General features: G+C 40.4%; 1 protein-coding gene across 1 annotated transcript; it reads left to right on the forward strand.

The window, feature by feature from the left end:
- The first annotated feature begins 535 nt into the window (after window positions 1–535).
- LOC134309990 (eukaryotic translation initiation factor 4 gamma 1-like) lies at window positions 536–4,712 on the forward strand. Its single transcript, XM_062991528.1, has 11 exons — window positions 536–859; window positions 974–1,120; window positions 1,253–1,495; window positions 1,587–1,691; window positions 1,846–2,079; window positions 2,192–2,321; window positions 2,509–2,630; window positions 2,769–2,941; window positions 3,993–4,118; window positions 4,311–4,392; window positions 4,514–4,712. The coding sequence occupies exons 1-11, from the start codon at window positions 536–538 to the stop codon at window positions 4,637–4,639; spliced, it is 1,812 nt and encodes a 603-aa protein (XP_062847598.1). The 3' UTR covers window positions 4,640–4,712.
- The last annotated feature ends 6,591 nt before the right edge of the window (window positions 4,713–11,303 follow it).

The raw sequence follows: 11,303 nt of genomic DNA on the forward strand, positions 1-11,303 counted from the left end.
GATGACCAGAGCAAGCCTGCAGAAGCCTAAAGTCATGCTGGACATCGAGAATGTTGTACTGGACAAGGTAGAAATTTCACACACTGTATGAATTCATCTCTCTATATCTGCACAATAAGATTCACAATGTGAAACACAAGCATGACATTGTTGATGGTCATATATAAAACTGCAGTGGTTAAAAGCACGACCTCCCATGCTTCATCTCTTTCTTAATCCTTGTTAGCCACTTCTGCAGCAGTTGCTCTTAAGGGACCAGATGATCTCTCGAAAGAGTCTCAATCCCCTGATAGAAAACCAAGACAGTCAGAAAAAGGAAGGTGAACGAGAGCTGGTAGGTGACACATACTCTAGTACCACCAAATATTCATTTTTAATATCATTTTAATTCTTAGGTTTTGCCAGTAAAGAAGAAAATCCTCCAGGTCTTGGATCTGGAACCTTGACATGCAGATAAAGCTCTCATACAATAAATAACCTTTAATCATCAACCTTGTTGGTTTGTTTTTATTCTTCTAGCCACCCAGGATGCAAAATGGTCAGAGAGACCAGCGTAAAGAGCAGCATCAACATCTCTCTAAATGACGACGTGCAGCTTCACAAGGCTGAGAGACCCTGGAAGCCGGCAATAAAAACGAACTGCACTGCGACTAAAACTCAGGAGCTGTTTCAGAAAGTGTGCAGCATCCTGAACAAAATGACACCAGAGAAGTTTCAGCAGCTGATGAAACAACTCACCAAGCTCCCCATCAACACAGAGGAGCGTCTCAAAGGTGTCATCGAGCTCATCTTTAAAAAAGCAGTTGCTGAGCCCAGCTTCTCCAACGTATACGCCAAAATGTGCAGAGGCCTGATGGAAGTAAGTAGAATCTTATTGCAGAACCATATTTTATTTATTATAAAAATAATGCATAAAAACTTCATTAGACGTTTTACAAATTAAACATAATTCATTGTACTTGATCATGTCCAGCTCAAAGTGCCCACATCAGAGGATTCAGGATCCACACTGGACTTCATGAAACTGCTGGTCAGTCACTGTCAGGAGGAGTTCGAGAAGGATGAAAAGGATAACAGTCTCCTCCAGAAGAAGCTGACAGAGCTGGATGCAGCTAAAGAGGTGCTACATTCATCATCTCATAAACACATCAAGCTTCATCAGCTTAACAACATTTATCACCTCATCAACATCTAAACTGCACCAAAATAGTTTAGTTTGAGCAGAAGAACTAAACACTAATGTTGACTGTAGGAGAACGAGCAGCAGTTATTAAAAGAAGAGCTGGAGGAGATAAAGATCAAAGCCCGCCTCTGTTCCCTCGGAAACATCAAATTTATGGGGGGACTTTACAAGCAGAAGATGCTCACAGACCAGTTCATCCACGAATGCATCACGAAGCTGCTGGAGAACAACAATAACAATGAGGAGAATTTAGAGTCCCTCTGTAAACTGTTGTCAACTGCTGGAAAGGACCTGGACCTGGGCAATGGAAAGGTAGGGACCAGTATAACCTTTGTGTTCTTCCTTATTGTAGGATCATGTAGATTTCTAAACATTTCATTATGTTCTGTCTTTGTTTGTGCAGCATCTTCTGGACTACTACGTCGATCAGTTGGAAACAGTTATTAAGGGTAGAAGAACCTCTTCCCGGATCCGTTTTATGATCCAGGATGTTTTAGACCTCAGAAAGGTAAATACTTACATTCTTTTCTCACAATCATAACCCAATCTTCAGTTCCTGTGAATCCATGCACACTTGTGTCTTAATATCAGGATTATATTTTAAATAGTTCTTACTCTTTTACTTCATCTTATGTGTTTATGTTTTATTTTTGAAACAATAGAACAACTGTATTCCCAGGAGGGGCGATCAGGGCCCGAAAACGATCGAGGAGGTGCATAAAGAAGCAGGATTAGAGGAGAACATGGAGCAGCTTAAAGTCCAGCAAAAGCTGCTTTCAAAAGAAGAATCAGGTCTACGAAGGAAAGGACAGGCTGAGAATAAAAGCTGGAACTCAAAGCCTTTCTACACCAAAAAACCACCCAATGATAGATCTCATCAAGGCAAAATCCCCAAAGTATGAAGAAAAAGCAAACACTTCCATTACTACTAATTAACCACCAAGGACTCTTATTTTATTAGTTTGGAAAAAACAACTATTATTTTTGTTGTGAATTTTCCTCAAACAGCCTTGTGGCTTTAACAATGTGGTTGTGACCTCTGGACAAAGGGATCTTCAGAGAAGTTGGACCAACACCAGTAGATCTGAAGACGTAAGGTCACACACCCACTTCAGTGTGCAGAGAAAGAACCAGTCAGGTAATGGAGACGTATGTGTCTACAACAAAGTAGAAATTAAAAAAAGACGGCAAAGAGAGTGCAGGTGAGTATGAACGTTTCACCTGAAATATTTCTAACTACGTTTTTATTTTGCCTGAACAGCACAGACACGAACTAACATGAACCAACGTAGATAAACGATCATCTGTACATTTCTTTATTTCAGTAGTGAAGCTTAAATCGACTCAAGCACCACCCACTCCTGCCAAAGCCACACTGAGTAAAGAGCAGCTGGAGAAGAAATCAGCAGCTATTATTGAGGAATATCTGCACATTAATGACCTGAAGGTAAAATCACCTAAAATAACACATTGTGTATAATAAACAATACCACAACATTAGATAGGTAGTTGGAGCAATAGATCTGACCATGAACTTTTTGATAACGTTATCTGGTTGCTCTGTTTGTGTTTTCTGTTCCTGTAGGAGGCGCTGCAGTGTGTGGAGGAGATGAACAGCGCGTCGCTGCTCTTCATGTTTGTACGGATTGGTGTAGAGATGACACTTGAGCGCAGCGCCATTGAGCGAGAACGTCTGGGTCGTCTGATGTACCAACTAATCAGAGATCGGATTTTACCTGCTGAGCAGTATTTCAAAGGGTGAGTGACATTACGTTAGAATCACACTGCTAATAATAATAATAATAATAACAATAACAGTAGTAGTAATAGAGTAGTAATAGTAGTGTAATGATGTTGTTATTATTACTTCTGCTACTGCTACTACCAGAGACGGGGACTCGAGACCGAGTCGCACGTAAGTCGCACACACAGCGACTTCAGACTCAACTGGTGACTCGCAAAAATTGACTTGTGGACAACAAAAGTCAGCAACATTAGTTACGTGTGACAATTATATATATATATATATATGATCCGACATCATTCTAGTCGTGTCATTTTCTGCTCTCTAATAATGCTCCGCCCGTTTGAACCCACAACGCACGCAATGGGTAAATGCTCCCTACTTAAAATGGTGGAATACCCTACGTAGTGCACTTCACAGTAACAGATAATGTGAATGGAACGCTCCTACAGAATTGGCGCTAATGTTTGTAAGAACCGCTTTCTGAACCAATCAGACCTTCTGATTTTAATTGTTAGTAAGAAATGCTGTTATTTGCATGTATTTAGTTTGCAGCGTCACACAGATGATTGTCAATGAAATGCTCGATTGGCTTTCTAACGAGTTCGTGTTTTACTTCACAACCGGGAAAAGTTTAAAGGTTTTTAATTATCAGCACATTTACAAAATAACGGATTATATTTCTAATGGGACACACGGTTATAAATTTAATAGCATCTGGAGGAACATAAGCTAAGGTAAGCAGTATTATGGATTTTTTGCTGTGTTTGGGATTTGGGCCACTGTGCCTCATTTGTCGCGCTTTTGTTTTGCAATGAAAACAAAACGTCAGTTTAAGCTTTTAACCGGTACCTAGGAAACTAAAGGCACAAAGTAAAATGGCTAATCTGTTGTTGTTACATATTATTTGTTTATGTTACATATTATTTGTATTTTGTGACTTGTGAACATCTCTGGCTACTACTACTATAATTATTATTATTATAAAACTGCAGTTTGTACTTGTATCACTATAGATTTGTGTGTGTGTGTGTGTGTGTGTGTGTGTGTGTGTGTTTTGCTCAGGTTCCAGGAAATTTTGGAGGTAGCTGAGGACATTGCGGTTGATATTCCTCATATTTGGCTGTACCTTGCAGAAATAATCACACCAATGCTGCAAGACGAGGGAGTTCCAATGGCTCAGCTCTTCAGGTTTCATTTTCCTTTAAATTATAACTTATTTAATGAATCAAAAGTAGCTAAAGTCACTGACATGCTCAGTTAACAGTTAAGTAATGTTAGTGAATGTTAATAATTGAATAAACCACACTGCATTCCTCTATTAGAATTCACCATTAATCTCTAATTTTCTGTTGATCTGATTGGTTGATGTTGTTTCTGCAGAGAACTGGCTAAGCCACTGCTGACTATGAAGAAAGCTGCTACGCTGCTGGTGCAGATCATCAAGCAGCTGAGTAAGAAAATGGTAAGTGCTGCTAATGGCTAAAATTACAATCATCACTAAGCACAAAGACCCAGAGTTCACATTATACAAAACACAGTAATCTACACCTTGAGTTAATTTAAAAATATTCATGTCTATGCAGAGCTGTAAACAAGCCCGACGATCGTGGGATGAAGCAGGACTCAGCTGGAAGGACTTTATTCCTGAGGGTGAAAATGTGAACAATTTTGTGATGGAACAGCTGCCCCCAGAATGGACCACCATGTAACACCAACTGGAACCAGACAATGAAAAAGCAATAAATAAAATAAACTGCTCAGATTTCTTATGCACAGACATGATGGAACTAAAATACATGGACAGTCGTCAAGTCAAATTTATTTGTGTAGCGCTTTGTACAGTGAGCATTTCCTCGAATCTACCAGGACAAAAAACCCTGATGAACAAGCTGACGGCAAGACTAGGAATAATTACCTTAGAATTACAAGGAAAAACCTCGAGACACCAGACTAAACAGGACCGATCCTCATTGGGTGGCCTAGAGGATAATATATTTCTATATCATAGTTCTAAATATGTATAAATTAAATAATTTAAAGTTTAAAGTTTTGCTAAACTGTTAAGTCTTAAGAAAAGCAATAAATGACTAAACACATAAGAGGACAGTATTTACGGTATGACAAGTAGAAGGTTGAACACAACATAACTTGAACATGCAACCTTCTGATCTGGAGAAAGCCAGTTTTAAAGCTTTGGTAAACTGTCAAGATGTCTGAAAAGCTTTGAGCAAAGAGCCATATAATATTATACAACTCTGAGCTTCTCTAAAATCACAATTTGAGGGCAGATAAAGCTCAGATACACTATATTGCCAAAAGTATTCTCTCGTCTGCCTTCACATGCATATGAACTTGAGTGACTCCCATTCTTAATCCATAGGGTTTAATATGATGTCGGCCCAACCTATGCAGCTATAACAGCTTCAACTCTTCTGGGAAGGCTTTCCACAAGCTTTAGGAGTGTGTTTATGGGAATTTTTGGCCATTCTTCCAGATGCACATTTGTGAGGTCAGACACCTCACATGTTGGACGAGAAGGTCTGGTTCGCATCTCAGCATGTCTGCGAGATATCTCACAATGGATGTCAGGTCATCATCTTAAACTCAATCCCTGAGCTGTTACTTATTCCTGGAGATCAATTTCCAACCCAGGACCTAGTCATCTCTCTTGATGACTCCGAGATCAGACCATCTGATAATGTAAGAAGCCTTGGTGTCGTCCTGGATAACCAGCTGACCTTCTCTCCTCATGTAGCCAACATGACAAGATCGTGCCGGTACCTCCACTATAACATCAAGAAGATTCGACCATTTCTCTCCATGGAAGCCACTCAGATTCTGGTCCAGTCACTTGTAATCTCACGGTTGGACTACTGCAACTCCCTCCTGGCAGGTGCTCCTATGTCCACTATTAAACTCTTGCAGCTCATTCAAAATGCAGCTGCTCGCCTGGTCTTTAACCAACCTAAACACTGCCACATCACCCCACTGCTGCGTTCTCTTCACTGGCTTCCTGTAGCTGCACACATCCAGTTTAAAACACTGATGCTCGCCTACAAAGCCAAAAATGGACCAGCCCCAAGCTACCTTCGAGGTCTAATCAAACCCTGTTCTGTAACACGCGACCTCTGAGCCACTAGTCTCGCTCGACTTGATCTTCCACCCTGGACTTGAGGAAGACAAGCATCAAGGATCTTCTCTGTACCTGCACCCAAGTGGTGGAACGAACTTCCTCTGTCTGTCCGAACATCTGAGTCTCTCACTGTTTTTATAAAACGATTAAAAACCCACCTCTTTACTATACACTTAAGCTGACTTGTACTTACTTACATGTGTACTTTAATACTTGTGTATTTTAATACTTGCATACTTTATTACTTGTGTACTTTATGTATCTTGAGCTGCTGTAATAACTTCTGCAGTCATTTGCTCCATCATTGTGATTGACCAACAAAGAGAGGCTGATGTCTCTGTGCTCATTTGATTATCTTTAGTTCCTGCTTTATCCTGGTTAAAGTCCTGGTGAGTCTGGAGCATTTCCTAAAAAAAAACACTGAAGTCCAAGGAAAGAAAACTCCCTGGACAGGGTGCCAATCCATCATTCATTTGCTGTATGTTTTACCACCAACTGATCCTTATCATGGTTGTGGTGGATCTAATTCATTGGATGAAAGCAGGAAACGCCAGTCTGTCACAGGACACACACACACACACACACACACACAAACACAGTTTTTAGTAGTTTCAATTAGCCTAACTGCATGATTTTGGACTTGTGGTAACTCACATGGACACAGGGACAACATGCAAACTCCTCACATAAATGACCCTGTGCCACGCTGCCAGTCGATCAAAGAGTCAGTATTTTCCATTTTCATTATGTGAGAGGAAGTAGGAGTGTTTGAGTGCCCTTGAAACCACTACTATGATTCAGCAGAGAATGATTCAGCTGTGAATGTGCTGTATCCACAAGCACTGGAGATAAGAAAATAGATTTTATTTTTCACTCGCCTCTTCATCCAGGTCAGGGTTGTGGTGGATCCGGTGCTCGCCTGGGCGCATGGCAGAAATACAGCCACACACAATCAGGTTACCAATCCATAGACTAACACATACTTGAACATGTATTTACTTATTCATACCTTGGGGTAATTTAGAGAAGCCAATTCACGTCCTGCATGTGAGAATTGAGTGCAAAACTCCTTTCATACAGGACCAGAGGTGAGAATTAGGCAACCCAGTGTACAAACTGCACCACTGTCATTCCATTATAAAAATATTATTTATCTTTAGTAATCATATACTCACTCCCACACATTGAGAGGCAAATATGAAGCTGGAGTACATGGTGAAGAAACACACTTGTGGGGAGAACATACCAAACTGTACCACCCAAGCTACCGGCTGTGCCCATTTGGACACCTGACCATGAGCTTGTTGGACACCCCATTTTTAAATTAGAGTGACCTCTATGTGATCTTTTCAGTTAGAATAACATCCACTCTTCTGACAAGGTTTGTCACAAGTCTTTGAATTATGTCTGTGGGAATTTGTGCATTTGTATGGCTGACGACTGAAATTGGTCAAGAAACCCTCACATGATGTTCTGGTTCAATCCAAAGGTGTTCAGTGGGTCTGTTGTCAGTGATCAAGCTTTTCCTTTTGGCTTTGGAATGGGAAGGGAACTGTTGGAAGCATATAATGTATTTTATATAACTGATTATATATAACTATTATACCTGTTAGCAATTGCTGTGGCTGAAACACATCCATCTATTTCCTTGGCTGCTCCCGTTTCCTGAATACCCTTCCTGACACAACCCTCCTTATTTATCCGGGCTTGGGACCGGCACTACAACGCACTGGTTTATGTATCCTAGCGGCTAGGTACCTATAGGCCAATTCAGTGTCTCCAATTAGCCTGGCTGCAGGTTTTTGGACTGTTGGAGGAAACCGGAGCACCCGGAGGAAACCCACACAGACACTTGGAGAACATGCCTACTCCACACAGAAAGTACCCGGACCGCCCCACCTGGGGATCAAACCCAGGACCTTCTTGCTGTGAGGCGACAGTGCTACCCACTTAGCCACCGTGCCGCCCTGTGGCTGAAACACATGAATTCAAAAATTAGAATGGGTGTCTCAATACTTTTGTCTATTTGGTCTACATTCAAGCTGGAGTGTCTGTAGTCTGGGAACAGCAAAAACTATGTAACAAAGCACTTTGTAGTTCTACAATTACTGACTGTAGTCCATCTGTTTCTCTACATATCTTTTTAACCTGCTTTCACCCTGTTCTTCAATGGTCAGGACTCTCACAGGACCACTACAGAGCAGGTATTATTTAGGTGGTGGATCATTCTCAGCACTGCAGTGACACTGACATGGTGGTGGTGTGTTAGTGTGTGTTGTGCTGGTATGAGTGGTATGAGACACAGCAGCGCTGCTGGAGTTTTTAAATACCTCACTGTCACTGCTGGACTGAGAATAGTCCACCAACCAGAAATATATCCAGCCAACAGCACCCTGTGGGCATTCCCAGACCGACCTCCAACTCTTCCCTTGCAAATTGAGAAGGGGGATGATTGGTGGGTAGATGCTCTGGCTAGGATCAACTCCTCATCCTCCTGCACCTAGACTGAATTTAATGCAATTAAAGGTCATACATAGAGCTCACTTATGTAATGCCAAACTAGCCCAAATCTATCCAGAAGTAAAACCCAATTGTCCCTGTTGCAATGGTGATCCAGCTACACTCTACCATATGTTTTGGTCATGTCGTAAGCTGAGAAAATTTTGGGACTTCGTGTGCTCCTCTCTTTCTTCAGTGTTTAATAAACAGTTAAGTCAATGCCCTCAATTTGGCGTTCCTACCGACACAACTCAATGGAGTTTTCTTATTAGTTGGAAGTCTCATTTCCCCCCACTTATTCACTTTGGCTGAGGGATGTTATGTTCTTTCTGCACCTCAAGAAAATAAAGTTTAGTCTGAGGGGTTCAACAGACCACTTTTATAGGTGCTGGTCACCCTTTATAACATCCTTCAAATCCCTTCCACGGCTTCCTACAGAGGACTCGAGTAACCTTACTTCCTAATTTTTCCTACCCCCCCCCCCCCCCCCCCTTTTTAATAACTTATTTATTTATTACTTAATTATTTATTTACTTAATTCTCTTTTCATAATGACTATTTTCGAGCCTTTTGTTCTTCATTTCTTTTTTTACATAGTTGCAATGTTTTTATGTATTTGTTTGACTCTCTGTATGTTTACTGTAATGTATTTGTTGTCTGGTTTACATGTTGTTAAATTTTTGAAAAGCAATAAAAAGATTAAAAAAAAAAAAAAAGAAAGAAAGGGCCTTCCCCAAAGTGTCTGTGTAGGTCAGGCATGTCCAAAGTCCGGCCCGCGGGCGGATTTTATACGGCCCGCATCTTCTGTCTTAAATTGCATTACTTGTGGCCCGCCAGCACAGTCAAACAGAAAAAAAAAATAATTTATCGTCGCTGTCCGATGAAAAACATGTATCTCCACTTTCAGCGGTTTTCACTTTTTTTTTTTTTACATGTGTTGATTGTGGGTATAAATCTCTGTCTGTCCATAGCAGCGAATATCAAAATGACCAATGAAAAGATGAAAAATTACACAATCTCTTTAACAAGTATTTCCATTGGCTGCTATACTTGTCCGTCAAAACCGCATTTCTCCTCCCCCTTTCCAGAACAGTCACAGCTGTGATAGACAAATTTCTTCCCTTTCGTCCTTTGGTGGTGCGTCGCCCGATCGCCCTAGGGAACGAGCCGCCCCTGGTCTTGAGCGCTTGAGTTCAAGGCCTCTGGACTTTTTTTGCTTGTAGTCTGTATGGCCACAATTGTAAACTGCTTTTAAATAAAATAAGGCTGGCAAAGTATGTAAATATTCTTTTTACATTTTATCTGTCTATTTAGTGTATTAGACATCATTTAATTTGTGTATACTTATTAATTGCTACATGACAAGTATAACATTAAGGGGAAAAATGACAATGTTTAAGCAACAACAACATACAAATATAAACTCATTCATAATAAACTATCATTAATGCCATACTTCATTGAGATTGTCTTTAAACATAGCATTTGTTTCTTTTATTTTATTCATAAATACTATTATGGTTCTAAGGGTCATGATGTTTGTTTTTGGTAGTGTCTTCACTCATCCTGTTTTGCAGACAGGATTTTAGACACCTATTATTTTGTCAAGTATTTTGTCGATAGTTAATAGCAGTCTCATGAATGGCATAGTTGCTTCTGGTTTTAAACATGCTGCTATTCAGCCTCTTTTAAAAAAGCCTGGCTTAGACCCATCAGTCCTCAGTAATTATAGACCAATCTCTAAAATACTGTTCTTGTCAAAGGTTTTGGAGAAGGTTGTCTTTCTTCGTCTTTCTTCAACTTTCTTCATTCCTAAACACACATAATATCCAAGACACATTTCAATCAGATTTTAGGACAGGCCATAGCACTGAGTCTGCTCTTCTGAAGGTATCCAAGTATTTACTTTTAGCCGTTGACTCTGTAAAGTGTGCTGTTTTAATTCTCTTAGACCTTAGTGCAGCCTTTGACACTGTCGACCATACCATTTTGTTGGATCGCCTGAAGTGTGTTGTTGGCATTCAAGGCACTGCACTGAGGTGGTTTGCTTCCTATTTGGAAAACAGAACCTTTTCTGTTAAGATGGGTCAGTTTTCCTCCACATCGGCGCCTATTACTTGTGGGGTACCTCAGGGCTCTATTTTGGGTCCTATTCTGTTCTCATAGACCCCCTTGGGTCCATTTTCCAGAAGTATCAAATCCCTTGTTACGCAGATGACACTCAGCTCTACCTTCCACTTAAACCAGGAGATAATGGTTCTCTGCGCCTCATTTTTGACTGTCTGAGAGATATTAACAGTTGGATGTCTAAGAACTTTCTTAATTTAAACCAAGACAAAACCAATATTATTGTTTTTGGAAATCCTGATTCCCATTTTATTTCTTCTCGCATTGACTACTGCAACTCGCTGTACTTGGGGATCGGTCAGTCAAGCTTGTCAAGCTTTTATATTTTTGTACAGCACTTAGGGTGGCCACATTCATAGCCACAAAAAGGAGAACATTACACCCAAAAAGCCGGACATCATACCAGGAACAGGGGGGCATGATACTGCAACACACAGAATGAAACCATAACCCATATAACAGAGTTTTTGACCAATTTAAGCAATAATTCTATAACAAATTACTGTTTTACTCACTAAATGTTGTGTCTACTTTTGATATTTAAGTCCGTTCCTCGCTGCCTACAAAAGTTTACTTTTTGGCATTTTCACAGCGTTCTTGAGCATGAGAGCTGA

The sequence above is a fragment of the Trichomycterus rosablanca genome, chromosome 1 (genome assembly GCF_030014385.1).
Source record: "Trichomycterus rosablanca isolate fTriRos1 chromosome 1, fTriRos1.hap1, whole genome shotgun sequence".
Classification (NCBI taxonomy): domain Eukaryota; kingdom Metazoa; phylum Chordata; class Actinopteri; order Siluriformes; family Trichomycteridae; genus Trichomycterus; species Trichomycterus rosablanca.

Excerpts from the sequence above, each read along its gene's own strand:
- LOC134309990 (XM_062991528.1), top strand. The coding sequence starts at position 536 with ATGGTCAGAGAGACCAGCGTAAAGAGCAGCATCAACATCTCTCTAAAT. Across the intron at positions 2,322-2,508 it reads GCAGAGAAAGAACCAGTCAG|TAGTGAAGCTTAAATCGACT; the intron begins GTAATGGAGACG and ends TCTTTATTTCAG. Across the intron at positions 4,119-4,310 it reads CCAATGGCTCAGCTCTTCAG|AGAACTGGCTAAGCCACTGC; the intron begins GTTTCATTTTCC and ends TTGTTTCTGCAG.